Source organism: Podospora pseudocomata, chromosome 3 (genome assembly GCF_035222375.1).
Source record: "Podospora pseudocomata strain CBS 415.72m chromosome 3, whole genome shotgun sequence".
Lineage (NCBI taxonomy): Eukaryota > Fungi > Ascomycota > Sordariomycetes > Sordariales > Podosporaceae > Podospora > Podospora pseudocomata.
The window spans coordinates 1,482,417-1,509,203 of record NC_085887.1 but is presented as its reverse complement, the minus strand read 5'-3'; the positions used below and the strand labels follow the sequence as shown (position 1 = coordinate 1,509,203).

The 26,787-nt window shown below is 52.9% G+C and overlaps 11 protein-coding genes and 2 non-coding genes across 13 annotated transcripts; 5 read left to right on the top strand and 8 right to left on the bottom strand.

The window, feature by feature from the left end:
* Positions 1-109: 109 nt before the first annotated feature.
* Positions 110-628, bottom strand: QC762_304230 (uncharacterized protein). The gene is made up of 2 exons (XM_062888719.1): positions 468-628; positions 110-410 (listed from the first exon to the last, which is right to left on the bottom strand). The coding sequence occupies exons 1-2, from the start codon at positions 479-481 to the stop codon at positions 197-199; spliced, it is 228 nt and encodes a 75-aa protein (XP_062744622.1). The 5' UTR covers positions 482-628; the 3' UTR covers positions 110-196.
* Positions 604-1,872, top strand: MRPL4 (54S ribosomal protein L4 mitochondrial; the record flags this gene model as incomplete). The annotated part of the gene is made up of 2 exons (XM_062888718.1): positions 604-1,519; positions 1,597-1,872. The coding sequence occupies exons 1-2, from the start codon at positions 977-979 to the stop codon at positions 1,870-1,872; spliced, it is 819 nt and encodes a 272-aa protein (XP_062744621.1). The 5' UTR covers positions 604-976.
* A 219-nt stretch (positions 1,873-2,091) lies between these two features.
* Positions 2,092-2,259, top strand: QC762_304210 (uncharacterized protein; the record flags this gene model as incomplete). The annotated part of the gene is made up of 1 exon (XM_062888717.1): positions 2,092-2,259. The coding sequence occupies one exon, from the start codon at positions 2,092-2,094 to the stop codon at positions 2,257-2,259; it is 168 nt and encodes a 55-aa protein (XP_062744620.1).
* Positions 2,260-3,112: 853 nt separating this feature from the next.
* GDI1 (Rab GDP dissociation inhibitor alpha) lies at positions 3,113-4,559 on the top strand (the record flags this gene model as incomplete). The annotated part of the gene is made up of 3 exons (XM_062888716.1): positions 3,113-3,359; positions 3,440-4,137; positions 4,196-4,559. The coding sequence occupies 3 exons, from the start codon at positions 3,113-3,115 to the stop codon at positions 4,391-4,393; spliced, it is 1,143 nt and encodes a 380-aa protein (XP_062744619.1). The 3' UTR covers positions 4,394-4,559.
* Positions 4,560-4,994: 435 nt separating this feature from the next.
* QC762_0052180 lies at positions 4,995-5,112 on the bottom strand. Its single transcript has one exon. It is a non-coding gene; the product is annotated as a tRNA-Glu (tRNA).
* A 1,073-nt stretch (positions 5,113-6,185) lies between these two features.
* QC762_0052170 lies at positions 6,186-6,265 on the bottom strand. The gene has a single exon. It is a non-coding gene; the product is annotated as a tRNA-Asp (tRNA).
* Positions 6,266-6,313: 48 nt separating this feature from the next.
* On the bottom strand, positions 6,314-9,355 carry OLE1_1 (stearoyl-CoA 9-desaturase). The gene is made up of 2 exons (XM_062888715.1): positions 8,465-9,355; positions 6,314-8,403 (listed from the first exon to the last, which is right to left on the bottom strand). The coding sequence occupies exons 1-2, from the start codon at positions 8,580-8,582 to the stop codon at positions 7,085-7,087; spliced, it is 1,437 nt and encodes a 478-aa protein (XP_062744618.1). The 5' UTR covers positions 8,583-9,355; the 3' UTR covers positions 6,314-7,084.
* Positions 9,356-11,144: 1,789 nt separating this feature from the next.
* QC762_304180 (uncharacterized protein) lies at positions 11,145-14,028 on the bottom strand (the record flags this gene model as incomplete). Its single annotated transcript, XM_062888714.1, is given in 3 exon segments — positions 11,145-11,639; positions 11,652-12,953; positions 13,033-14,028. The coding sequence occupies 3 exon segments, from the start codon at positions 14,026-14,028 to the stop codon at positions 11,145-11,147; spliced, it is 2,793 nt and encodes a 930-aa protein (XP_062744617.1).
* A 3,661-nt stretch (positions 14,029-17,689) lies between these two features.
* PIM1 (ATP-dependent Lon protease pim1) lies at positions 17,690-21,258 on the bottom strand (the record flags this gene model as incomplete). Its single annotated transcript, XM_062888713.1, has 2 exons — positions 17,690-17,993; positions 18,073-21,258. The coding sequence occupies 2 exons, from the start codon at positions 21,256-21,258 to the stop codon at positions 17,826-17,828; spliced, it is 3,354 nt and encodes a 1,117-aa protein (XP_062744616.1). The 3' UTR covers positions 17,690-17,825.
* Positions 21,259-22,428: 1,170 nt separating this feature from the next.
* Positions 22,429-22,998, top strand: QC762_304160 (uncharacterized protein; the record flags this gene model as incomplete). The annotated part of the gene is made up of 1 exon (XM_062888712.1): positions 22,429-22,998. One exon carries the CDS (start codon positions 22,429-22,431, stop codon positions 22,996-22,998), a length of 570 nt encoding a protein of 189 aa, XP_062744615.1.
* Positions 22,999-23,292: 294 nt separating this feature from the next.
* Positions 23,293-24,156, bottom strand: QC762_304155 (uncharacterized protein; the record flags this gene model as incomplete). The annotated part of the gene is made up of 1 exon (XM_062888711.1): positions 23,293-24,156. One exon carries the CDS (start codon positions 24,154-24,156, stop codon positions 23,293-23,295), a length of 864 nt encoding a protein of 287 aa, XP_062744614.1.
* On the top strand, positions 24,045-25,130 carry SRB7 (RNA polymerase II mediator complex subunit). The gene is made up of 2 exons (XM_062888710.1): positions 24,045-24,524; positions 24,586-25,130. The coding sequence occupies exons 1-2, from the start codon at positions 24,483-24,485 to the stop codon at positions 24,955-24,957; spliced, it is 414 nt and encodes a 137-aa protein (XP_062744613.1). The 5' UTR covers positions 24,045-24,482; the 3' UTR covers positions 24,958-25,130.
* On the bottom strand, positions 25,114-26,477 carry SDT1 (putative suppressor of disruption of TFIIS). The gene is made up of 3 exons (XM_062888709.1): positions 26,046-26,477; positions 25,437-25,983; positions 25,114-25,372 (listed from the first exon to the last, which is right to left on the bottom strand). The coding sequence occupies exons 2-3, from the start codon at positions 25,876-25,878 to the stop codon at positions 25,200-25,202; spliced, it is 615 nt and encodes a 204-aa protein (XP_062744612.1). The 5' UTR covers positions 25,879-25,983; positions 26,046-26,477; the 3' UTR covers positions 25,114-25,199.
* Positions 26,478-26,787: the final 310 nt, after the last annotated feature.

Here is a 26,787-nt window from a genome sequence, read left to right as displayed (position 1 = left end):
TGTTATAAGGGAGTTTCTTGTGCAAGAACGATGTGTGGTAGAGTGGTGATGGTGTCTCTGAGAAAACAAACAACTGGAAGCAGGCCTGTCCAACACCACGACTTGGATTCCTTGCGAAGATTTCAAATGAGCAAGCGCTGGCTGGGTATTTGTGTATAAATTATTTATTTGTTGTATTTTCAGCCCCTGCCGGATATCATTGCGTTGGTGATGTTGATGAGGAAGGCTTTTCCCTCGGTACAGAGTGAATCTTTGGAATCATCTTGTCGAGCTCGGCCTTGTCCTGCTCGGTGGGGGTGTAGCCCAGCTTTTCCTCTGCCTTGTCTGAGAGCTTGAGACCGATGAGGCCCCAGGCGAGGAGGCCGAAGCCGACGCCTAGTCTGGCTCTGGGGGAGAGGCCTTGGTAGGTTCTTTTGGAGACGTTAGTGGATGTGGTGTTTGAGGGAGGGGAAGGGGATGGGACGTACTGGAGGAGGGTCATCTTTTTGCTTTTGTCTTTCAAGGATCGAACAGACGGTGTATCGTGCAGTCGGCGTCGTGCTGAAGTGGTGATGGCTTCAGGGCGATCGCGGTGGAAATAATATGCAAATATCCAGTTTCAAAGCACTCCGTATGCACCTATTGGTGGGATGGATTTCAACGAGAGAGCGGAAGTTCCCGTTTGACATTTCCACCACTGGATGGGAAGGCGCTCGGACCACCCAAATTTTGAAAGTGGTAGTTTCTCAAGCAAGCCAGCTCCAAGTTCAGCGGCTTTTGCTCGTGGGGACCTTTTGTGACCACCGCCACGACCACCGACCGCTCGACCCAAGCCAGTACACAGCGTCGACGTCGGCCAGGGGACGAAAGTTGGGACTGCAGTCATTTCATTCCAGCTAGAGGAGGGAGGAACCCGAGACCACACAAACACGAACTACCTACCACTTACTACCGCCGGCGAACAACCTCTCGAACCGAACGATATATCACCACCACCATGGCCACCGCCGCCACCTCAGCTGTCCGCCCTTCCCTGGGCGCAGCCTTCAGACTCACTCCCTCCCCCTCCTCCGTCAGGATATCTCACCAACTGTTATCCCTAACCCGCCCCATGTCCACGACCGCCCCCCTCCTGAAAAGACACACCTACCCCGGCGCGCGCTCCAACAAGGACATGTCCAAATCGCGCGGGCAGTCGGCCCTCCGCCGGACCGGTCTCCGCTGGAGGCTCTCCATGTCCGACGACCCGCTCCCCAAGCCTCGATCCCGCGAGGAGCTGCCTCCTGTCGAGGTCGACCCTGATCACGGGCTGTGGGACTTTTTTCCCAACCGGGAGACGGTGGCAGCTTCGCCAGAGGATGACATGAAGCATGGGCGGGGGTGGATGGTGGAGGAGCTGAGGGGGAAGAGTTGGGAGGATCTGCATAGGTTGTGGTGGGTTTGCGTGAAGGAGCGGAACAGGATTGCGACGGGGGCGTGGGAGAGGGAGAGGGGGAAGATGGGGTTTGGGAAGAGCGAGGCGCAGGGGAGGGATAGGGAGGTGAGTTTACCTTGTTGGTGGGAAAGGGAGGGGGGGGAGGGGGAGAGGGGGGAATGTGTGTGCTAATGAGAGAATAGGTTCGGGTTACAATGCGCGGTATTAAGCATGTGTTGACGGAGAGGTTTTATGCTTGGGAGGATGCGGTTAAGTTGGCGGAGAGTGATCCTGAGGTTGATTTGAGTGGGAAGGGGAGGGCTTTCACGCCGAGGGAGTTCCTTGAGGAGGAAGAGGCTGCTGAGGCTAAGGTTGTGGATTACCTTGTTGAGGAGGAGGTTGCTGAGGTCAAGGCTGAGGAGAAGGCTCAGGTACCACCACCAGAGACGAATGTTCAGGGCGAGGCGGCGAGGTTATAAGGGGGAGGTTATACCCTGTGTATCAACAGCAACACAAAAGACACCACCACAACCACGAGTTAAAAGGCCGTTGAACCGATGTATACAGATGGATGGACGGCATCATCGGGTTTCTTCTTGTACAGATAGTGTATTTGAACCTCTAGACAAAAAGACATTATTGTGATGTGAAGTCGTCTGGGTCGGCAAGTTTGATGGCTTCCAGGTGCTAAATGAGCCATGAGCCGAGACGAGGGACCTAGACCGCCTGTCCTTTCAGCGTCGAATCAAAAGACGCCATGGTGCTTGATTAGCTCAAAGGAGACCCCAGAATGCGGGGCTGCCACTCGCCGCCCCTCCTCCCCACCAAGAGGCGAGCGACAGCAAGCAACCTCCCCCTCCCCCTGATGAATGACAACCTAATATTAAGCCCAACATCGAGAAACCATCTGGCCAGCTGCTAATAAGCTCTTGCCAGCCCATCAAATTTCCACCGCGATCTCGGCTTTTGTTTTGTTTCCTGTTCCTCTTGATTTGCAATCTTGTGGGAAACCCTTTTGTTCTTTGGGAGCTGTCACGGTCCGTCCGTCATCTATCTTTAATAGGGAATATAAGTTCGACCCACCTGCCCGCTCAACCCCCCACCCCCTTCGAGCTGCTTTAGCTTGCCCACCTGCCAGACCAAACACACACGCCCAAGCTACCTACCTGAATGACCGCCCATTCTCCATTAAACTTTAACTTATCCATCTATCTCTCCATCCAACAAGAAACGAAAACCGATTTTTAGAGAAGCAGACAGAAAAAACGCAAGCATGGCTGAAGAGATCGCCCCAGAGTACGATGTCATTGTGCTGGGCACCGGCTTGACCGAGTGCATCCTGTCTGGTGTGCTCAGTGTCAAGGGGAAGAAGGTGTTGCACATTGACCGCAACGACCACTACGGCGGGTGAGTTTGTTGTTGTTGCCCCTTGGGTGTGTTTCTGTATTCGAGAAAAAGAACCGTTGAGCTTACGAACGCGCGCCCCCTTTTTTTTGAATAGTGAGGCTGCTTCGGTTAATCTTGAGACGGTATGCATTCTTCTCTTTTCTATCACCTAATCCGTCTGCTGCTGTTATTGTAGGCTGTTGAGGTCGCTAACATGTTCCTCGACAACAATAGCTCTACAAGAAGTATGGCAACTACACCAAGGGCACCGAGCCCTGGAAGGAGTACGGCCGCCTGAACGACTGGAACATCGACCTCGTCCCCAAGTTCCTCATGTCCTCGGGTGAGCTTACAAACATCCTTGTCTCGACCGACGTCACCAGATACCTCGAGTTCAAGCAGGTCGCCGGCAGCTACGTCCAGCAGGGTGCGGGAAGCAAGGCGACTGTTGCCAAGGTCCCCTCGGATGCCGGCGAGGCTCTCAAGTCGCCCCTGATGGGCATCTTCGAGAAGCGCCGCATGAAGAGCTTCATTGAGTGGGTTGGCCAGTTCGACCTCAAGGACTCTGCGACACACAAGGGTTAGTTATGGTCACAAGGGGGAACAAAGATCGGGTGGTGCAAGACATTTTGGCTGACAAGCAGTGATAACTCCCCCCAGGCCTCAACATGACCACCTGCACCATGAAGGAGGTGTTTGACAAGTTCGGCCTCGAGGCCACGACCAAAGACTTCATCGGCCACGCCATGGCTCTCTACCAGACCGACTCGTACCTCGACAAGCCCGGCGTCGCCCCCGAGGCCATCGAGCGCATTCGTCTGTATGGCAACTCGGTCGCCCGCTACGGAAAGTCTCCATACATCTACCCCCTCTACGGCCTCGGCGAGCTCCCCCAGGGTTTCGCCCGCCTGTCGGCCATCTACGGCGGCACCTACATGCTCAACACCAACGTCGACGAGGTGGTCTACGAGGGCGACAAGGCGGTCGGCATCAAGGCCACCATGACCAACATCGAGCCCGAGATGAAGTTTGAGACCAAGGCCAAGATCATCATTGGCGACCCGAGCTACTTCCCCAACAAGGTCAAGGTTGTGGGACACGTACTGAGGGCCATCTGCATCCTGAAGCACCCGTTGGCGAACACGAGCGACGCGGACTCGGCTCAGCTGATTATTCCCCAGAGCCAGGTCGGCCGCAAGAATGATATTTACATTGCGGTTGTGTCGTCGGCGCACAATGTCTGCCCCAAGGGGTACTGGATCGCGATTGTGTCGACCATTGCCGAGACGTCGGCCAATCACCATTTGGAGCTGGCGCCGGGGATTGAGAGGTTGGGCAAGATTGAGGAGCAGTTTATGGTTTGTTTTGTCTCTTGCCGCTGTTTTGTTAGGACGAAAACACTGACTGATGTAACAGGGCCCCCCCATTCCCCTCTATGAGCCCCTCGAGGACGGCACTAAGGACAACATCTTCATCTCCAAGAGCTACGACGCTTCTAGCCACTTTGAGACGACCACGGATGACGTCAGGGATATTTACCGCCGTTTGGCGGGCGAGGAGTTGGTTGTTGAGGGTTTGAGGGAGGGTATTCAGATTGAGGGCGGTGATCAGTAAGCTGGGGGAAAGAAGATGGGGTGAGGTAGATGGGTAGGATATTTTTCTGCCAGTGGGGAGGGGGGGATTGATGAGGAGGATTGATTGATATGTGATTAGTTCTGGGTCTTTTTTTTCTGAAACGTACAAGCAAGCAATACACAAAGAGTTGAAAACCTTGTGGGGGGTGGGGGGTGAGGTGTGTACGTGTGTGTATGTGTGACCGTGTTGAGATGGAAAGGGGAGGTGTGGGGTGTATGATTGTGAGGGCTTTGGGGGGGGGGGAGGGAAGGGGGTCTTATAATTGTCTTGCTGGCATTGAAGTATGTCTCTTTTTCGAAATTGCTAGAGTGTGATGAGTGAGGGGTGGATGGGAGGTTTAAAAGGACAAACTACTTTGGTCGATTCCACGGATGAATGAATGAGAGGAGGTTGTTGTTGTTGATGCTTTGTTTTTCTGGTGGTGGTGCCCTCTTCGAGCTCGTCTCAAGATGGCCACGAAAAGGGGCCGCAATGGAGATGCGTTGGCAGTGTCGATACCCATGTGAAAAGAAAGATAAGCAAGTGCCTCCATGCCCGGCAAAAAAATGACACAGCAGGAAAAAATAAAAGCAAAAGAAGATTCCCACACCGGGGTTTGAACCCGGGTCTCCAGGGTATTAACTGCGCGACTCTCTGCTAAGAAGCAGAAGGAGAGAGGAGGTGAAAACCTGACATGCTAACCACTACACTATGTGGGAGTTTATTTGTTGGAAGGGCGCGAGGGGAGGTGGTATATATTTGGGTGAGAGAGGAAGGAAGCAGGGAGGGACGAGAGGCGGGAGGAAGGAGCGGTTGGTTGCTAGGAAGGAACGGTTGACTGCTAGGAAGGAGCGAGGGAGGTTGGGTCGTCAGAGACTCAGGGAGGAGGCTGTCCAGCTAGTAAGGTAAGTAACGGTAAGAGTTTGTTTTGGGTCGGTTTGATAGCTTTGTGTACCTGCTTTATGATGAATTTCTCACATGGGTCAAGGAGAGAGAAGCAGAGAGAGCGGCGGAGTGATCAAGGCGGGCGCCCACATTGTTTGCGACTTGGTCCACGATGCTTGACTGCGGTACCATGAGGGGTAAATGGTCCGCCATAAGTTTAGATGCAGTAAATTCTCTCTTTCTTAACACATTGAAGTGTAGACATGGTTGCAATGTCAAGTCTTCCATCATCACCCACAGGCTCTTCTGTCAACTAATACACAGGCGAAAGCAGATGTGTAATCCAACCAGAGAACTACATCGTGTCTCCAAAACAGACAGACATCAAACATGCAAAGTCGCGGTGTAGCTACCGATTTGAGGGGTTGCTGCGCTCGGCAATTGTTTATAAGTGGTGGATGACTTTGTGTTATCAGAACTATGAGACGATATATGCTCACTCCAGCTCGAGAGCTAGCCATCATCGACCCTAACGATAGCCTTGGACCAATGCGCTCAACGCCAAGATATGTATCGTAAACACCCGCATTGCAACCTACATTTCTATATTGCTGTAAAGTGTCTGGCAGGCGATGGAGTTGAAACTCTCCCTCGAGACGGCAACACGTACACACTGTTCCTTCACACTGCGATAGCCTAGCATCACACCCCGGGGCGAGCATGCCTTACATGCTCGAAAAAAACCCACAGATACCAGGTTCAGCTTCAGCTGTTCTATCCCCCAGTGCTGGTGAAAGGGGGATTGACCATGCCGAAGAGGGTGTGCAGCATCTTCCCAATGTCATTGATATACCCTCCTCCCGGAAATTCTCCCATCCAATCTACGACAAGTGCCAACACTTGTAAATCTTCCGTAGTATAGTGGTCAGTATGTGAGCTTGTCATTCAACAACGCTCGAGACCCGGGTTCAATTCCCGGCGGGAGAGATTACTCTGATCCATCATCTTTTTGCCCTTTTTACCTCCTTTTCCTTGCCTCTTTTCCTTGCCTCTTTTCCATACCCCACCAACATCCCTTTAACATGCCTCAATTTCGCAGCCGACCCCCTCATATCTGATATTTCTTAGTCAAATCCCATTCAGAAGGCAGAGAGAATCCAAAACTGTAGCCTCGCTGATGGAGCCAGTACAATCTTGGACCCCACACCTCCAGCCCAATGTAACCTCACTTTTTCACAGGTCACCACAATTCATTCCCCCCTATCCTAACCTCCTATATTCTCAATCTTTGTTTACATTCACATCTACACCAGTCATTACTCTCCAACCAACACGCAGTCACACAACGTCAACGCAAAACCACGCATGCTGTTCTTTCACATCTCTTTCAACAGCAAAAACCAGAGTGATAGGTTGATAATGATGGATCTTTTGATTCCCAGAAAAAAACAACTAAAACAAAGATAAACACCAGTTCCAATGCTGTGCCCGATTTATTCTCTCGAAAAACGCCCCTTTTTGTAACAAAACCAAGGAAAAATGTATGGGACCACCACAGAAACAACCTCGTTATCAAGCCATGAAAACCAGCGTCGACAGCCAAGGTGTGTTCCTTCTTCTTCCACGTCATAATGTCCGACTAGCCAACTGACACCCAAGTGGTAGAAAGTCATGTCAGTTGCCGACTACTCTGGGGTGGCGTGATACCAAAAACTCCCAGGTCGCAGACTACCCCTCCTGAAACGCCGTCTAATCGTGGCGGGGGTTGAATATTGTACAATTCATGCCTTGTGTCAAGTAAAACACTTACGCAGCATCGGCAGTAGAAACGGGCTGAGGGATCTTGGTGGCCTGGTTGCCAGCGCGGACAATTCTTTGACCAGAGGAGTCGGTGACGGTCTGGACGTCCTTGTTCTCGGACTGGGCGCGCTTCCAGATCTCAACCTCGCAGCCGCCACGAAGAACGCCAACTCTCATGGTGGAGAGAAGGTTGTGGGCGCCGTTGGAGTGGTTGTAGACACCACCGTTGAAGACAGCAGTGGCGTCCTTGCCAATGGCAGAGTTGATGAGGGTCTTGCCACCGGGGTGGTCAGCAATGAACTTGCCAACATCGTGAATGATGCCAGCGACGGCAATCCAGGCCTTGCCGTTCTTGGACTCGGCGACAAAGTCGTCCCAGCTGACAACGGGCAGGTTCTCGAGAGGAATACCCCAGTCAAGAGTGGAACGCTTCTGGTCGAGCTTCTTCTGAAGCTGCTGGAGTCTGCCCTTCTCAATCTCGTTCTGGGGGAATGTCTTGAGGTTGTATGCGAGGCCGAGGAACTTCATGATCGAGATGAACCACTTGGTGGGGTCGTACTGCCACCACTCAATAGCGTTGCGGAAATCACTTGGGAACTCGTGGTGGAAGTTGTGGTAACCCTCACCAAGGGTGACGAGGGCAGTGATGACGTGATCTCTCGGTGAGTTGCGGTCATCAAAGGGCTGATCGCCGAGCCAGTGGGCGAGGGAGTTGACGCAGAAGGTGGCCTGCTGAATGAAAAAGATGCGGAGGATACCGGCATAGACGAAGCCACCGGTCCAGTCGTTCCAGCCGAGACCGCAAACGAGGGTGGGAACAATCAGAGCCATGGTGATGACCGACTTGATGTAGTTGCGGTGCTGCCAAACGACAACGGCGTCATCGTTGAGATCGGTGATGTCGGTACGGCCGATACGGCGGGGGTTCTGCTTCATGACCATCCAGCCGATGTGGCTGTAGAGCAGACCCTTGCGGACGGAGTAGGGATCCTTCTCGGTATCGGTGTAACGGTGGTGAGAACGATGGAGACTGGACCACCACCGAGCGCTGCCCTCGACAGCGGCGGCGCCACCAGCGGCAAGGAAGATCTTGAGGGGAAGGGTGGCCTTGTAGGAGGTGTGAGCCCACAGGCGATGGTAGCCGGCGGTGATACCGAGGCCAGCGAAGAAGTAGTAGAGCACAGTGAAGACGGCCGTCTTCATCTGAAGCGGTACCCAGTACGAGGAGATGAGGCCCGTGAGGGGAATGAAGATGATGAATGTGGTGTTGAGCCAGTTGACGTGCTTGTACCAGTTCTTGGCGGTGATGGGCTGGTCGGTGATATCTGTTGGGAGCGTTTGTTAGCAAGGCCGGATCAACCGGCTATCTCGGGAAAGGCAACTCACGGGGCTTCTTGATGTCCCAGTTCTTCTTGCGGATGGCGACATAGTCCTTGGTTCCGTCGGGGAAGGACTCGGCCTGGAGGACCGCCGAAGCGGGAACCTCAGATGACGACGACGCCATGTTGAGGGCAGAGATATCGCGGGTCGATGAGGACGTCGGCCTTGGTCCTCTCTCGTCGTCGATGTTGTGTTGAGGGGAAAATAGAGGTTCGCGGAAGGGCGGTTATGGAGGGGTCTCAGGCAAGAGGAGAGCAAAAGTCAAAGCAGAAAGGGCTGGCTTGAAAGTTTTATACGAAAGGATGGTTTGAGAAAGCAAGGGTCTAAGCTGTGGGTTTAGGCGGGGGGCGGCGGCGGGTGGGTTGAGGGAGGCCCGTCAGGATTGTGGTGACATGCCGGTGCCGGGTTCCTTGGGGGTACTTAATTTTGCACGCAAATTGGCAGGCCACCCAGGTCACTTTCCGTCCAGTTCTGTGTTCTGCATTCAACGTCAACGGATTTGCTCAACAGCGATTGGACCACCAGCAACAAGCAGGAGTGAGTCCAGCCTTTTGCACCTGCTTTCGCCTCTGCAGATTCTCGATGCTGAAGCTGGTGCTGTCAATCAGTGGGGTTATGGATAAGTGGCCAAATCTGCTCTCACTCATAACAACAAAGTTGAAATGGTTGGGAACATCTCTGGGATGATAGCCGATATCTCTCGAACGAGCTCCTGACACGATCAACACTGGCCGAGGTTTCGACCTTCTCGAGCAGGTCACAGCTGCATCAACTCTGCCGAGGATAGCATGTGGATGGCACCATGGAAGCACCATGGCACCATTTTTTGGTGGTGAAGCATATCCCCAGCCTTGAGCAAAGTGATTTTTTGCCGTTCCCGAATTTTGTTGAGGAAACTGTTGGGGGAGGCGTCCATGTTTGGGTGGGGGACTTGTAAGTCAAGGCCAGCTCTGATTGGCTGCCCATGAAGTCTGCATGTCCACGACGTCGTCCGAGCTCCGCCTTTCCAGAAACGGCGTCCTGCCATCGAAAACTTCACGGCGACGGCTTTGCTCCGTCACTGTCACCAAACCCGGCCGTGGCAAACACCGCAACAGTTCCATGCCGGGCTCCGCCAGAAAGAAAGCCAAAAAGCTCTGACGCAAGGTTTCCCCATATTCTGAGGGTGGAGGGAGAGCTCTATCTATCTTCAATCACATGTCAAAATCTCGAGCAATCACCAGCACAACGAAATCAGCACAAGCACCAACGGTTGTCAGTGTTGCTTGTCAGTCCCGTCACCAGTTCATCCCATCTTGTTCTAAGGAATCTCTCACAGGAAGCATGACGCAGGGTGGCCGTTTCTGTGATGCCTGTCATCTCGACAGCCATGCGTTGTCTGTCTGGTACCTGCGCAGGGGAGTCCCCCAATGACAAGCTTCCAAATGAAAGTCACAAACCGAGATGTGCCCCTCTTTGCACCACTTGCCGTCGTTTGTGTTCGGGCGGAAGGATCCGTCGTGATTCGAGGCTGAAGTGGAGTTTCGCCTTGCCTCGACTTCAACACTTGGGATTTGCCAAGACGCCATCTTCAACAAAGGCCATCTGTTAGTGCCATCTCGACGTCACCGCATGCGGCACACACTGTGATGGACAATCCCCTAACATTTACATGTCGAACCTCAAGGATACAGGCATACCAGAGTCTATCAAGCAGCAACTTTTCAGATTTCCAGTCGCCCCATTGCCAGCACCGGTGTTATCCTACAGCCAGCGCTATACAAACTCTCCAGACTCCTCAATTCTCGGTTCGTCTCTACCTAGGCGTTAGCCGCAATGCAAGAACCCCCGGACAAGCGTCATGGGCAAGCCGGAGATCCAACGCCACATCCGCAATGCTGGGGAAGATCCAGCTTCGGCGCCCATGCTCCTTGCTCTCGCCACACATAGTGTATACTAGAGCCGCAACTCAGGTCACAGAGCATCCTCGCCACATTTTGACGTCTCAACTCTCTCCTGGCTGTCATCACCGTCAAATGACGCTAAGCGTGTCAAACTAGCCTTGAACGACGGCTCACTTGGGATCACACCACAAACTCGCCAGCAAAAGCAAGGATACTGTTAATTAATCGCTTGACCTCACATTATGATATCAACGAAAAGACGTGACAGGGGAGGATACATTTAGACTCTCGTCTAGTTGGCCGTATCCTATCACAACCGCTAATTCATTGTTGACAGACTCGTGTGCCTCACCTCAGTTTAGCAAGCACCTTGGACACTCAAGTCAAAGTTGCTGTATCAGTCATATAGTTTCAGGATCATCCAAACAAATGAATCAGCATCATTAGATCATATATATCATCATAGATAACGCAACAACATGCCTGAAAGTAAACGCATATACATCATAATCTCATCAAAAGCAGACGACCGCCCAATATCCTCCAGCCTAGCCTCCCTCCCAGTATCCAATCCCATCACGCAACAGTCAACGAGACGAAAATATAAACACAGACTCGCTCGCCTGCTAACTTGCTTGCGCCCCATTGACCCATGTCATCAGCCCTGATAACAAAACAAGAGTATGAAAAAGGAAAAAGACAACTGTGGTTGTCCAGAGATATCTGTCCTTTTTAATGACTCGATCGCTCGTTAGTCATTCACCATTGTCACCATCCCCATCTAAACCTTACCACCTCGTTCGTTAGGGAACAGACAGCAGCTGCGTCTGCAACCTAATTGTCTTCTCTAAATCCCCAGGTAATTCCCCATCCAACTCCATATCCAACTCATCCTCTTCCTCATCCCCCATTTCATCCTCCTCCTCAATCTCCCCCTCGATCCCGCCACTCCCACTGCTCGTACTTCCCTTCCTCTGCATTCCCCTACTCCTTTGGTCGAACGAAAAGGCCCCTCCAACGTTATTCAAATCGTCCGGCCTTCCCAACCTCCCCAGACTAGTCCCCATCACCGCGGTATATTCCTCCTGTTGTTCCAAAGCCAGCGGTTGCTCCAAGTCTTTGTTAGTACTCGGAAACAACTTTTCCGTCTCCCTCAAAACCTCTACCCCCTCCTTCCCGCCCCCCAACCCCAGCACACCTCCATCTCTGGGTGTACTCCCCAACTCGGTCATATCCTTCCCACTATCCGCCCTCGACTCGGGCGTCTTGAACTCCTTCTCCCCTACCCCTACCCCTACCCCTACCCCTACCCCTTGCTTAGGTATCTCCAACGTCTGACTCGCCACCGTTCCATCAATCCCCCCATAATCACTAACCGCAATCTTCCCATGCCTTGGGCTAACCCTCTGCCTTCCCCTCCTGAAACCCCCCACGTCCGACTCCTCCCCAAGCACACTCCTAGGAGGCAAATCGCTGACACTCGGCACCATCGGCTTCCATCCCTCCCCCACACTCCAAGTATTAAACCTCCTCGCCCCAAACCTCCCCGTCGGTTCACAGCCCTCGTCCTCGTGGTTGCTTGGCTGCGGCGAGGGCGGCGACCTCCCCCTCGGCGGCGGGTAGAAATACGGATCCTCCGCAAAAGTCCCCCCGCCATAAGGGTTGGTAGGGCTGTTCGGCCCGATATACTGCCAATCATTCCCCATGTTCCCATTCATCACGTTCGGCGGCTGGCTCGTGATCGAGAATATATCCGACATGTACTCCTGCGGCAGGTAACTGTCCTCGTGAATGTGATGATGATGCGGAACGGCAGTCAACGGCTCCTCCGGCTGCGGGAACAGCGACAGCAGCTGCAGGGCCTGCAGCCTATTCCTCGGGTTGTCGCTCAGACAAATGTACACTATCCTCGCGAACCACGCCGGCACATCCACATCGTCCGCGATCTGCAGCGGTCTCCCTTGTGCTTCTGGCTCATCGTCTTGCGTCGCCAACGACCAGAGCACCATGCCGAGTTGGTAGAGGTCAGACTTGATCCCGATGTACATCGAGATCCGTTGATTACACTCAATCATCGGCGTTGCTTCTGGCGGTTCCCAACCCACCGGGCAACCCCGCCTGTTGATGTCGATAATCTTCGCGTCGCTGTTGTGATCAATAACAATGTTTGAAAGCGTGAAATCCCCCTGGACAAACCCGGCCTCGTGAATCTCCGACAGCCCAGCCACGATCTGCCTCGCCCATTTCTCGCGAATCGACCAAGGAAGAGGCGGGTGCTCATGGGCGTGATCATACAAGATGTCAATCAGCGCGCCCTGCTCAGCGTAGCTGATCAGAATGCCCGTGACGTGCTCCTCCCGATCGTCAACAACAACCCCATAAAACTGAATGACGTTCCTCGCCGAGCGCAACGAGTTGAGGGCGTTGATCTCGTAAAGAAACTCATCCACCGTATCCGGTCCCGGAATCTCCTTCTTGATCAGTATCTGCCCATTCACCCTCATCTTGTACACAAACCCCGACATGTGCGAGTCAAACTCCATTTCCCTCTCCTTGACCCGTCTACATCTCGTGTGCTGGATCAGACGAACTGATGGATAGCTGATGATCTCCTGCGCGGTAGAAAAAAAATGTCAGCAACCACCACCACCCCTTCCCCCTCAAAAAAAAAAAAAAAAAAAGAAAACTCACATTAACATCCTCTACAACATGCACATGCAACCTCCCATCCGTAGTCTGCAGCTTCAGGTTCGTCACCGTGTCATAAAACTGAATATCCATCAGACTCTCCCGAATAGCCTCGTAGATCTTTGCGCTCTTCTCCCTCTGAAACCTCGTCCCCGCCAGCTCCATCTCCAAGCTCCCCTCGGGCGCGTTCCGATAATCCAAACTAACCGTCACCCTCCTCCAGAGGTGCTCCTGCTGCCGGTACGTCACAAAAAACTTTTCCCTCTTGGACTTGTCCCGGAAGTGCATCGACAGGTTCAATATCCAGATCTGCTCCAGCTCGTCGTGGATCCTGGCCTCCCACTGCGACGTCGTGACCGAGTGCCTGCCGCCGTCGTCAGACATCGCCTCGCCGTCGTCGTCGGCGTCGTTGGAGTGGTCGTCGAATCCTTGCGTGGCTGCAGTATATCGCCCCCCGAAATAGCCTTCCCCATCAGTGTCAATGGGGAACGAGGGCGGCGGCACCGACTGCGACTGCGACGAATACCCCCCCTCGTGCGCAAGAAGGAGAACATCCGGCGCGCTAGTCCTTGGATCGCCACCACCGTTGCTGCTGCCTTGCACAACAACCCTCCTGTCCATTGACACTGCCCTCCTCTCCGCGGCCGTCGGTCGGATCGGCTCGAGCCGATGCCGTTTCTCGGACTGCTGCCTCTTGAAAGTTGGCGCCCGAGGCAGACCGGGGACTACCTTTCTACTTTGTCTTTTTCCGCTGCCATTTTGTGTGATATCATCCTCCAACCCACCACCACCCTGTATCGATCCATTCCCCCCCGCGTTGTTGTCGCGATGATGACCAAAGAGGTTGAGCCGACGCCAGAGACGACTGGTTTGGTTGTTGCTGTTGTTGTTGTTGTTGTTGTTGTTGTTGTTGTTGTGTGGTTGTTGGTCGTCGTCACCGGAGGCTGGGTTGTTGTTGTCGGCACCGCTACTGCGTGTTTCGATATTTGGGAGGTCCATGGGGAAAAAGAGGTGTCGAGAGGTATGTGAACAAAACGCAAGTTTTTGCTGTTGCTAGCTAGTTCTGTAGGTAAGGTGTAGAGAAGTTGGCGTTTTTGTTATTTTCCAGGCCACCCTGACAAACCACCGACATATATATATGCATATAGATATGTATATTTCTTTTTCAGTTTCGGCTCCCAACGCTGATCCTATCCTCTCTTCCAACCGACTGGTATCGAAGCCGAAACAAAGTGTTTGTGGATCGTGGGGTAACAAAGTAAGCCAGCCAGTTGAACTACATCAAGCAACAGCGCGCGGATAAGCCATGCGGAGCGAGGAAGAGGGGTATTAGGTATCAGAAGATCATGGCGATTTCCAGGATTGTATACAAGCGGCGGATTCCACAGTCGCTGTTGTTGGGCGGGTAATTTTACTCGAGATTTGTTCACCAGCTGAATAACGCCGTGGGGTGAAACTTGGTCGTGCGATTCGCAAGAGGTTGATAGAAAGCGCAAATAATGGTTTGGTGAGAGTGTAATAGCGCTTGGAAGGTTGGATGGTGAACACAAGATGGAATGCACAGAAGAAAGCAAAAAAAAAAGCTGACAGAACAAGCAACAGGTGCTAAATTGCCATAATGGACAGGAAGCAAGGCCTTTTGCTTATCAGGCTGGCACAGCACACAAGCAAACCCAAATGGAAGGGCTCTCTCAGATGAGTGGAAGGTGGGCAGGGCAGGATTGAGGCTAGGTACTCCCCACGGATCTCCCGAGGGAGATTGTACCTCGTGGTGGACTAAAAGTAACGGTGAGAATGAGGGGGCATGGGGGTTGGTTCGCTAACTCTCTCCCTCCTCCTGCATGCTGCAAGAGAGACAACTCGAACTCGACTCGATCGGTGATGGTGGGACGACGGAGGCTGGGTTTCTTGGTGGGGAGGGGGAAGAAGGGGGGGAGGGGTGCAACACGTGTAACGAGCGCTGTGGGCTTCGAAATATGTACAATGCATGTACCAGTATATTCAAGTACCGTCTGTACTTTGCCGTGCCGCCGGGCTCTCTGCACGTATTCCGTACCTAAAGCCCTACAGCTGCTGGGTCGAGAACTGTGGTAGCCCTTCTTCATCATCGGCCGGTTGAACGAAAGCCCGTGATAATGGATCCCCATGTCTTCTTCCGACGTTTGTCTCAAAACTTGAAAGTTGATCCTCAGATGAGATGTAAATAATGGGGTGACCGGGGGGTTTGACGCGGGAGCGTTGCGCCCAAGATCCACTGAGGGGTTGAACCGAGACCCCACAGTGATGTTTGTTGTAACCCCAGTGGATCTTGAAACTTGAGGTTATCGTGACCTGATCTAAAACATCTTCATCGGTAGGAAGGTGTCGACAGAGGTCAGCTGATCAAAGCAAGACTCGACATCTTTTCCCATCACTATCACTTTAAAACTCACTAATAAAGCCTGCTATTCTCTTCCCCGAATTGGACCGCCAACTGTAGCCGTCTGCAAGGAAGGTTCGGATCGGTACTCAGATCTTCAGCAGCAAGGTAAGCAAAGACACGGCGGTGTACATTGCTCGCTCCAAATCCGCCTCGTCATCCAGAACTATGATTTCATCCCATATATCTCTTTATTACGGATAACCACAGACACCGCCGGCCACGTGCCCTAGGTAATGTAGCTCATCGTCAGAACTGCAGGTTTCCCGTCCAGCCACGGCCCAATAATCCCATCATTCATATTTCTCCCCTTGGCCTGAACCTCTCTTGCTGCACAGCCTTCACTGACACTTCGTCATCGTCTTTGCTTCAACCAATCGACAACACAACCATGCGAGCCACAAGTCCCCCGTAGCAGCCCAACTCACAACACCACCATGACGATAATGCCGAACCGTTGGTCTATGCCCGGACTGGAGGATGTCTGACCGCCCTGGTGTAAGCGGTTATTCACTCAAGTTTCTGTTTTGAAAGACATGAACATAACACAATGCCTTTAGCTTCGAGGTTTGACTTGAACACTCAACTCAGCCCACACTTCCCTCAACCCCACGCACCCTTAACACCCCCAGTGATGTACCCTCCTCACCCCCTCAAGGTTCTCTCAAGCTAGGTCGCTCGTCCCGCATCGGAAGCAGCTCACACTACCTGTACGCGGATTTCCCAGCCCTGCATCTCTTCCATGCAGCATCCGAAGCTTCCTGTGTGCCTGTATTCTTCTACCCTATCCCCCCCATCCGCTCTCCCCCCCTCCTCCGCTTTTTTTGGGGGGGGGTCCCAATTGATGCCCAAACTGCATCTGCCATCACAAAACCAACTTCTGCCAACCTACAACCGGTGCGGTAAGGTAAGGCTGTATGCGGCTAGACAGTCTCTTTGCTTCTGTTTTTCCCCCGTACATGCCGACAGCATATTGCTGCACATACGTCAGCTTTTTCTTCTTCTCCTATTCACAACATTGTTTACCTATGTGCTTGGCGAGGGATACTCTCCTGGTTGCGAGACTACATAATATACCTACCTAGGTAGTAATAACTTTGCACTTTTCTTGCCGGAAAAGTGTCGATTACCTGCCTAGGCACCCTTGCCACAAAATAGTTGAGATACCAAAGCAGGTTAACATACCTCAAAAGGATAGTCCATAGGGCCTTTAAGATAGGTTTAAAAGCCTTCAAAGATGGTTAACAGGTCTTGAAAGATCGTTTAGAGACCTATCAATTTGCTTTCGGGGCATAAGTTTACAGTATAGTATAGTATGGGTTAGTTTGCTTCTGCTGTATCAATTATTTTGTGGGCAGGGTCACTCAATGATGCCATCTCTTTCCAGCCCACCTAGACGAAGAACAACAACAACAACCAAGAACTGCGTTGCATCCAGCTCTCAGAAAAATGAGCTCATAGGAACCTTGCGGCTTTCTCCGAAGCCGAGTTTTTTTCTCTCGTGGCGTACAAGCAACAGAATGGGCCAATCTGAATAAAAAAGATACGCCTCATCACGGCACACACCCACTCATTTTTCACGAAAGGGGATCCGTAAAGCCCCTGTTGGGCAGCGGGTGTTAGTCAGGCCGTGGTCAATTGCTAAAATAGAAAAAAAAGAACTAAATCCTCTGATTAAGGAGCCGGTTGTGATAGATCAGACTCATCGCAGAAAATCAAGGCAGTAATGTGAGGTTGGGAAGGGGACAGGCGGGTGATACCCCAGTTGCAGTCCAGATCGCATCAATATCTTGTTTGTTGGTCGGTTACATACGGGCCTGCTGCATTACTTTTAAAGCGAGTACTTGAACGACAGTTTACGCACATACACAAACTCAACTCTTCAATCTTTTAAAATTGTCCATTCGACTGTCTCTCGCTCAAGATATAGGCATCTCTATAGTCCTCTTTTAAACTACACTGCATATCCCCAAAGGCAGGATCGCGGTTGACTCTTAATTATCCTAGTTCCTCTCTCTCATCACACCCCCACACATCACAAAACGTAGATACACATTCCTCCCAGTGTCAGTAGTTAGCTACCAAACATCTAGAACAACACTCGCAAACCCCCATCTCAAAGACACCACCAACCAACCTAGAGTGAAGATTTTTCTCATTTTACCTCTTTGTTTTAAAACTTCGTTCCATGCAAAAACCGCTGTTTACCCCCCCCTCCCCCCAATTCCATACCCATCCGTCCACCCATCCATCCATACCAATTCCATTCCTTGCCTACCCATCTAATGACCAAATCATCTTCTTTCCTCCTCTTTATCGTCTTCTTCTTTCCCTGTTTTATACACATTTAATATTTACAAAATCTCCCAACATCTACCTAATCACTCTCCTCCCCATCCTTCTTCTCCTCCTCCTTCTTCTCGTAGTTCTCAGCCACCACCACCCTGCTCTTATTCGCCTTCTCCTTGTCCAGATCAGGGAAAATAAGGTCAAAAACCTCCGAATACCAGCTCACCGGTCTGCCTTCGATTCCCTCCTTGATATTCTGTAAAACCACATTAGCTTTTCGTCCAGGCAAATTTTTTTAACCTTGAAAAAAAAAAGAAAAAAAATATTAAACTCACCTCAGGCAACTCCAACCAATCACTCTCATTATCCCTCGGAAACAAAACCATCTTGCACCCCGCCCTCCTCGCCGCAACAGTCTTCTCCCTCAACCCCCCAATCCTCAGCACCTTCCCCGTCAGCGTCAACTCCCCCGTCATCGCCACCGCCGGATCAACTTGCCTGTCCAGCGCCAGACTCAACAGGCTCGTCGCCATCGTGATCCCCGCCGACGGCCCATCCTTCTGCACCGCCCCCTCAGGCACATGCACATGAATCTTGGCGTGGTCCAAAAAGTCATTCTTGGGAAAATTGTTCGCCATGTACGACTTGGCAAAGCTGTACGCAATGGCAGAGCTCTCCTTCATCACAGTCTTGAGGTTGCCCGTAATCTCAAGCGACGGCCGCGAGGCCGGCTTGAGGGCCGACTGGAGAATCGCCTCGACGTACATGGCCGCGCCGCCGAGTTGCGTCCACGCCAAACCCATGGTTACTCCCGGGGGGGTGATATCATAAAGACGGTCAGACGTAAAAACAGGGGGGCCGACGTAGTCCTTGAGGTTTTCCTTGTCGATGGTGACGTGGACGCTCTCGGGGACCTTGAGGGCCACCCTCGGCACCTCGGTAGTCTCCTTCTCCGTCGCCTCCGTGTTGGCGGTGGCCGGCTCCTCCGATTGCTTAGTCTCCTCCTTCGCCGACTCCTCCTTCGCAACCTTGCCCTCGTCCGTCAGCGCCTCTTCCTCAGGCAGCACCTCCTCCCCAAGCTCCTGCACAATCTTCAGCGCGCTCTTGCGATAAACCTTCTCAATCTGCTTCTTGAGGTTGCGGACACCCGCCTCCCGGCAGTAAGACTTGATCAGCTCCTCGATAGCATCCTTGGTAAGCTCCACATCCACCCCCTTCAACCCAGCCAGCTCCTGCGCCTGAGGAGCAAGATACCTCTCCGCAATCGCCATCTTCTCATCAGACACATACCCGCTCAGTCTGATCACCTCCATGCGGTCCAGCAGCGGCCTGGGAATCGTATCCGTCATGTTGGCGGTGCAGACAAACAAGACCCTAGACAAATCCACCGGGACATCAAGGTAGTGATCGAGGAAAGAGCTGTTCTGCTCGGGATCAAGCAACTCAAGAAGAGCAGACGATGGGTCGCCCTGGTATCCACGGCCAATCTTGTCGATTTCGTCAATGAGAATCAGGGGGTTCTCCGTCTTGCACTTCTTCAACGCCTGAATGACGCGGCCGGGCAACGCACCGACGTACGTCCTCCTGTGACCCTTGATTTCAGCAACATCGGCAAGACCACCCACGCTGAAGCGGTAGTATTGCCGGTTGAGCGCGCGAGCAATCGATTTGCCAATACTGGTCTTGCCCACACCTGGCGGACCAACAAAGCAGAGGATCTTGCCCTCGACAGTCCCGCGCAGCTTCCCGACGGCGATAAACTCGAGAATGCGGTCCTTGACGTCCTTGAGACCGTAGTGATCCTCGTCCAAAACAGTCATGGCGTGCTGGATGCCAAAGTTCTCGGCGCTGCGCAGACCCCATGGGATCTGCGTAAGCCAGTCGAGGTAGTTGCGAGTGACGTTGAACTCTGACGCCGCCGGCTCCAGGTGCGCAAGCTTGTTCAGCTCATCATCAAACACCTTGCGCACAGCTTCCGGCATGGCCAGCTTGTCGGCCTTCTCCTTGAACTTCTCCACCAGCTTGTCCTTGCCGTCTGATTCCAGCCCAAGCTCACGCTTGATGCCCTTCATCTGCTCCGTCAACCAGTACTCCCGCTGACGTTTGGTGATCTTGTTCTCCACATCCTTGGTGATCTTGGACTGAAGCTGAGCGTTGACGTGCTCCTTTTTGAGCACAAGAAGAGCCTTGTGCATCCTGTCCTCGACGTTCAAGCTCGACAGAACCTCCTGAAGCTCATTGGGATCACCAGCCGACACCGCTGCGGCAAAGTCGGCAAGCTTGGCCGGCTCAGACATGACATTGCCGGTAGACTGGCTCATGGAGAAGGTTGAAATTTGATCTCTAAACAAAGAGTTCATGCTAGCGACCTCCTTGAAGACATTGACGATCTCGTTAGTAACGGCCCGGATCACCTGGCTCTTGGGGTCGTAAGGCTCTTCGGTAAGGTTCTCAACGTTAACCAGACTGACGGGATACTTCTTGAGGAAGGATGTTGGCTCATATTGCTTCTGCGTAACGTCTGATTTTGGTGGCGGTACAACGGCGCTCTCCTCAAAGCTCGCGACAACATCGCCCTTCTGGGCAGACTCATCTGTAGCCTTGGGTATCGGTTCTGGTGTGGGTTCCGTAGCCGCCGGGGTCTTTCCAGCGGCATCCGCAGCTCCCGGAGGAATTAACTCAGAAAGCTTGATTCTACGGTGAGGGTAAAGAATCGCAGTGAGACTTGTTCCCTCACCACCTTGGCCTGTCATAGGAAAAGCGCTGGTAATCTGAGCAAACACGCCGACGTCGTGGACCTCGTCGGCACTTCGGATAACATCGTCATCCGCATTCTCGTCCTTGAACAGGAACGCACCGACATATGGTTGACCACGCTTGATCATCTCGGTGATGGCGGCGGCAACATTGGGATCCTTGATAGTGATCGCCTTGTAAAACCCAGGGAACAACGGCCTCTTCGCAATCGGGATAGCCATCACCTGAGGGTAAATCTCAGGCACGACAGGCTTCGCAAGCGCCTTGTCACCCGGCTTCCGTCCCCTCTTTCCCCCATCCCCTCCCGACCCCTCCCCCGATGACCCCGAGGCGGCACTCCCGGCGGCAGCACTCCCCTTGTTCTCCGGCGACTCGGGTGTTCCCTGGCCGCCGCCCTCTTTCGTCTTCGCCTCGGAGCTAGAAGAAGGCTTTGCCTTTTCAACATCCTTCTCCTCCTTCTCCTCAGCCGCCGCTTCCTTTTCCTGATTCTCCTGATTCGCCTTTTTTTCCTCCTCCGTTAACGGCTCGATGCCGTCAAAGAAGCCCGAACCCTTTTGCTGTTTCCCTAAAGCGGCATGCGTGGAGAATGGCGAAAGCGACGACGAAAAGCTGTCCCTCGAGAAGCCCTGCAGCCGCGGCGTGATGTGTTGGCCCTGTCGTAACGAAGCTCTTACCGAGCAGATGCTTGTTCGTCTGGAAGCTGTAGAGAGGAGAATCGAATGCCTCGGCGAGGGCATGCGCAGGACGCGCTGTCGCGGCAGCATTGTGGGTAGTGCGAGGAGGGAGAGAAAAAAACAGATATCTCGTTGCGGTTTGGCGGAGGGGGGGGGGGGTGGTGTAGGGCGGTTTGACGTCAGGATTTTGCGGGTAGGTTTGTAATCAAGCTCGAGCTCTCAAACTGCGTGGAGATGGAGAGCAGCGAGGGATTGATTAGTAGTCGAGTTCGAGCTTAAGGGAGGGAAATAATGTACACAAAAGTGAAGAAGAAGTAAAAAAAAGACCGGGAGCAAATCCTAGACGTCGGAAGGGGATTTCACTACTTTTTAATGGAAAAGCTCCGAGGTACGGACGGGGACACGGCCAAGCAACACGGCAGCGGGAGTCAGTTGGTGATTGTCTGAATAATGCGATTGAAGCTGCCAGCAGGAGGCGAGAGCTGCTAGATACAGTTTTCGGCAAACGGTAGAACCTACTGGCAACTGTACAGGCGGCAACGCACGGCGCCCAGACCCGCGCAACAGGGGTCCCGGCTGTTCAAGCCACAGGCAGCTTTCAGCCTCCGTCATCGCCGGCACCGTTCCGTGGGAGCCTTTCTCCACAGTGCCCCGCCCCCGCAATTGCAAGCTCGGTGTTGGGCTTTGTTTCAACGGCAGGGGCTTGCGTTTCCAAACCTCAGGGCCCTATAAATTGACATCAGCATTGATGGAGGATTTGACAAAGGCCGATCTTTCCTGGCTATAGGTTAATTACCACTATAGATCAAGAAGGATACTTTTACAGACCTGTCCTCTCTGTACGACCATCTCATTCTTCGCACTATATCCGGGCAGTCTGTTGGTTCTACTACCCCAAGAACCCCAACCACAATTCAACTCCAAATTCCAACAGCATATTGCCCCACGCCGGTCGGACGCCCAGAAGCGGCACTGCTTTTACTTCGGGGTTCTCCCCAGCTTCTTCTACGGCGTAGCCTCGCCAGCGCGTGATCAAAACCCGGGCAACCCCTAGTTCAACAGGGACGCTCCCTTTCACTGACGTCTCACCTTTGGACCCAACAGCCAGCCTGTGGTTTTTTTGCTGTCTGTCCCTTTATATTCAACCCCCCCCCCTAACTTGCACTCTCAGCTCTTCAGTCTTTTTCTCTCTCTATATCTCGAAGCAAAACCCATCCCCATACGCTGAGTGCATAGCCCCCCCAACCCCAAACCACCACCATGACCTCCAACACCACCCCCGACGACCTCATTACCTCAGTCACCAAACTCTCCCTCAAAACCTCCTCCCTCGACAAACCCCCAAAACCCGCCCCCTCCAAGAAAAAGGCCGCCGCCGCCGCCCCCGTCGCCGACAGCTGGGAGGACGAAGAAGACAACGATGATGCCTCAGAACCAGAAGAAACGCCACTAGGCAGCACCCAAACCGGCACCAACGCGCCCCCACCAACCCCCATGTCGCCCATAGCCAAGAAGCAGCCCTTTTCGCCATCAGCGCTCAACGCCCCCGGCACGTTCGGTTTCACATCTTTTGACGGACCAGGCGCCGACTCAAGTCCTCGATCAGCAGGCGCCGCACCAGACAGACGCCCAGAAAAGACCGATGCCGTGGCGCGACGCATGATTGCTGCTGGGTTGGGGCTTCGGGCGCCGAGGGCGACCGAGGAGCAAAAGGCGTATGATCGGGCGGTCAAGGAGCAGGAGAAGAAGAGGAGGGAGGAGGAGAGGGAGAGGCAGAGGAAGAAGGAAGAGGAGGCGCAGAAGGCCAAGGCGGCTATTTGGGATGATTAATTGCTGGTGTGTCGGTGTCCTTGGCGGGTTTTACAAGTCCTGTTTCCCTCAGGCGTGGTTATCTTGGATAATGTTTGACTTTCTGAGGAAGCGGAGGTTTGCACGGCGGTCGACATAGCGTGGTGGATTTCTCACATAAAGCCATGGGAGTATTTGGGGCATATAGCTGTAACTGTTAGCGCAACATATATACCAAGAATCTCTCACCTTGATTTGACTGACTGACCTCATCCCTTCTCCAGCAATGCGCCAGATCAGATCATTACACTCGAGCACTCTCCCAAGACCAATACTTTACTCAGCCTTCTTTTCCCTCGTTTTTTTCTCCTTGAGGGCCTTAACCTCCCTCCCCCTCCACGTCAACATCACCTCCTCCACCTGCTCCCCATCCTCAGCAACCCTATATTTACTCCCCACCCCCAACCCTTCCAAACCCCCCTCCTCCACCGCCCTCTGATTCCACAGCATCTGGCTCACCAACCCCTCCCTAGAACAAACAATGTACACCATCGGCCATTTACTCCTCCCAATCGCATCCCTGACACCTTTTGTTGCAGTCTTTTCTGCGACTAGTGCTCCGATAACGCCCTTTGAGCGCCACCCGGGAGGGGCTCCGATGAAGGCGCCTTCCAGCTCGCGGATGTATACCGGTTTGGCTGTTTTGGTGACTTTGCATTGGGCGAGGACTCTGAGGGGTGGGTCTGGGGAGTTTGGGATGGGGGACCAGAATCCGAGGAGGTCAATGCCGTAGTCGGAGCGGCCGCCGACGCGGTGGAGGGTGAAGGCTAGGCGGGTGAGGGAGAGGATGGCGGTGTACTCGTAGTGGGTGCCTATGTAGACGGTGGAGGTTGGGTCGAGGGAGGTGTGGGAGGCGTAGGTGAGGAAGGTGGGGAGGGAGGAGTGGTTGGTGGTTGGGGCGAGGGGGAGGGGGAAGGTGTAGGGGGAGGGGAGGTTTGGTTCTGGGGGTTGTTGTTCTGAATCTTCCTTTGGTTGCTCTGGTTGAGAAGGGGAGGGTTCTTCTGCGGGTGGCTGTGCAGTTCTGAGTTCGAGGGAAGGGGTTGTTGTTGTTGAGAGAGGGGCGCTGGCGCAGAAGGCTCGTCGAGGGCCGGTGGTGAGGAGGGATAAGGAGGATGGCTGAGAGAGAAGTAGACGGCGCATTATCGCTTATATAGCACCAATTGGTGTCAATTCTGTCGCATCGAAGACAACCCCACGTCGAAAACAATTCCGGCCGCAAGGGTGCACAAGGCAGGGGCCGTTGAAATTCAAGACGCGGTCCGGCACGCGATCGACTGGCAAATAATGTGGATCCACTTTTCTACTATTGAGCTCTTATCTTATCAACACTCGACCAACCACAACGCGAGCGCATCAGGTAGCTCTCTCTCTCTCTCTCTCCAACCATTTACCCAACAGCAAACACCAAATCCAACCCGCAAACCACACCCACCCTCCGATTTGCGCTCATCAATCTACTCTCAAAAATGGGCGACAAACTGACTCAACTCCAAGAGTCCATGGATCAAGTCTGTCCTCCGCCTCCCTCCCTCCCCCCCCCCAACCATCACTAACCTCCCCCTCCCACAGCTCCTCACCCAATTCATAGCAGCCCTCTACTACAACGAACGCCACCACGATCTCCAAAAATTCTCCCCCAACGACAAAATCCCCGAACTCAAACAAGACCAGCCCCCCGAAATTGATACCCTCGACCCTGAACAATTCAAGGCTGGGCAGCTCGAGCTCGCTAGAGATCTCATCACGAAGGAGCAGCAGATCGAGTATTTGATCTCGACGTTGCCGGGTTTAGATAATAGTGAAAGAGACCAGTTGCAGATGATACGGGAGTTGGAGGAGGAGCTGGGGGCGGCGGAGCAGCAGAGGCAGGAGGCGTTGAGGGAGCGGGATGAGGTTTTGAAGAGGTTGGATGGGTTGGTTAGGCTGATTAGGAGGCACTGATGACAAGGGGAAGGGTTGGCATAGCGTTGTTTGACATATCAAGCGTCTGGGTTCTGGGACAGCAATGGATGAAAAAGGCATGGGGTATGGCGTTTGGCATTGATTATCGGCTGGTTATCAGAGGCTTAGGATTCGATAATCAGGGAAAGAAACTGAGCATGAATCCACATGAGTATCTATTTATTCTCCTTCTGTTCTATGTCTGGTAACGTTTGAATACGCATGAATGAAATCGACTATTCCTAGGACGTTTCCGGCTTCTTGAAGACCTCTGGGAAGCAAGTGCGCAGCTCATCCAAGTGGCTTATTTGGAACTTGCACGCTTGTGTCCTGGGGGACTTGGCGCCCTCTTCGACAAGGTGGGCGACGTTCCAGCCTATTTCTTGGGCCTTTTTGCAGTTTTGGTACGAGTCATCTTTGATCCAAGTCAGCAATCAACACAACACAAGATTTTCATGGCACAGTTAAGTAGAACTCACCAACAAAATAACAATCCTCCCTCCTCTCAACCCCCGCCTCCCTCATCGCCTTCTCATACGCCTCCTCATGAGGCTTGCACATCAGCCTCGGCGCCGCATAATCACAATACGTCACCCCCTCGAAGAAGTCCTCTATCTCTAGCAGTTTCACCACCCTCTTGGCGTGGTTGACGTAAGCGTTTGTGAACAGCCAGAGCCTGACTTTGGAGGTGTCAATGTCGCGGAGGAGCTTCTTGAGGTCCTCGCGGGGCTTGATGATGTCGTCTAGGGGGAGGGCGTCGTCGACTTTGGCGTTGTACTCGAGGGGGTCAATTTGGTGGTGACGGACGAGGCCTTCGATGGCGAGGCCGTAGTTTTGGTAGTATTCCTTGTGGAGCCGGACGGCATCTTCGTAGGGGAGGGAGAGGTGGGTGGCGAAGTACTTGTCAATCAGCTTGGCCATGAGGTCGTGGACGCGGGTGCCTGAGTTCAGGGTTAATGAGCAAGTTGGGTTGAGGGGGTGGGAGGGGAGGGGGTACTCTTGGGGTAGAGGCAGTTGTCGATGTCACTGAGTTTGTTAGACTATGTTCATTCATTCATGAGATAATGATTGGGTGTTTTGTCACTTACAAAAAAAAGACTTGTTTGGGTGAGGGACTGGTCCCGTTGACGGCTTGGGCTTCTGACTCCATTGTGATGATGCTGTTGAGTATGCTGGGTCTCAAATGATCTAAGAATGGTCCAATAGGAGATATCTCTTCAGAATTGATCTAGTAGTTGGGGTTGGAGATGTGGATGTCAATATGACTGTTGTGATGAAAGAAGTAAATTGTTGTAAGTGAGTTGGAGACAGAGAATTGCTAAGTTGTATCTCCCTGTTGGAGGTTTAATCGGCGTGGAGAGCAGTCAAGATCTCACAGTGTAATTGAGAGAAAGCAGGTGTCAAAATGAATCTCATTTCAGTGGGAAATAATGAAGCTATTTGTGTTCCTCAGAGAGCTCTCTAATACCTTCCTATTTCCCTGCTTTCAAGTTGACTCAGGCCGTATGCACCTCTCTCGCATCTTCGATGGCGGAGCAAAAGAAGAGGAACGTTGCGTCTCATTGGCAAACAAGCTTTCACGGTCCCGCAGATGTGGTCAGTGCGCTTCCCGACCTTGGCGGTTCCTTCGGGGGGGTGGCAGGGCCTTGGCTTCTGCTGCGGCTGGGAAATTGTTCGAGTTTCCCAAACCACACACAACACACCAAACTTGAATCTGCCGGAGACACTGATTTCTCAGTCACTGTTGGCATATTTTGATACGCGAAGAAAAGCCAGAGACGCTTCTTCATTCTCATTTGCGTCTCCGGTACGGATATCCGATCATCTATT

Excerpts from the sequence above, each read along its gene's own strand:
- OLE1_1 (XM_062888715.1), bottom strand. The coding sequence starts at position 8,582 with ATGGCGTCGTCGTCATCTGAGGTTCCCGCTTCGGCGGTCCTCCAGGCC. Across the intron at positions 8,404-8,464 it reads CTGGGACATCAAGAAGCCCC|ATATCACCGACCAGCCCATC; the intron begins GTGAGTTGCCTT and ends CGCTCCCAACAG.
- SRB7 (XM_062888710.1), top strand. The coding sequence starts at position 24,483 with ATGGGCGACAAACTGACTCAACTCCAAGAGTCCATGGATCAA. Across the intron at positions 24,525-24,585 it reads TCCAAGAGTCCATGGATCAA|CTCCTCACCCAATTCATAGC; the intron begins GTCTGTCCTCCG and ends CCCCTCCCACAG.
- SDT1 (XM_062888709.1), bottom strand. The coding sequence starts at position 25,878 with ATGGCCAAGCTGATTGACAAGTACTTCGCCACCCACCTCTCCCTCCCC. Across the intron at positions 25,373-25,436 it reads GGAGGATTGTTATTTTGTTG|ATGACTCGTACCAAAACTGC; the intron begins GTGAGTTCTACT and ends CTTGGATCAAAG.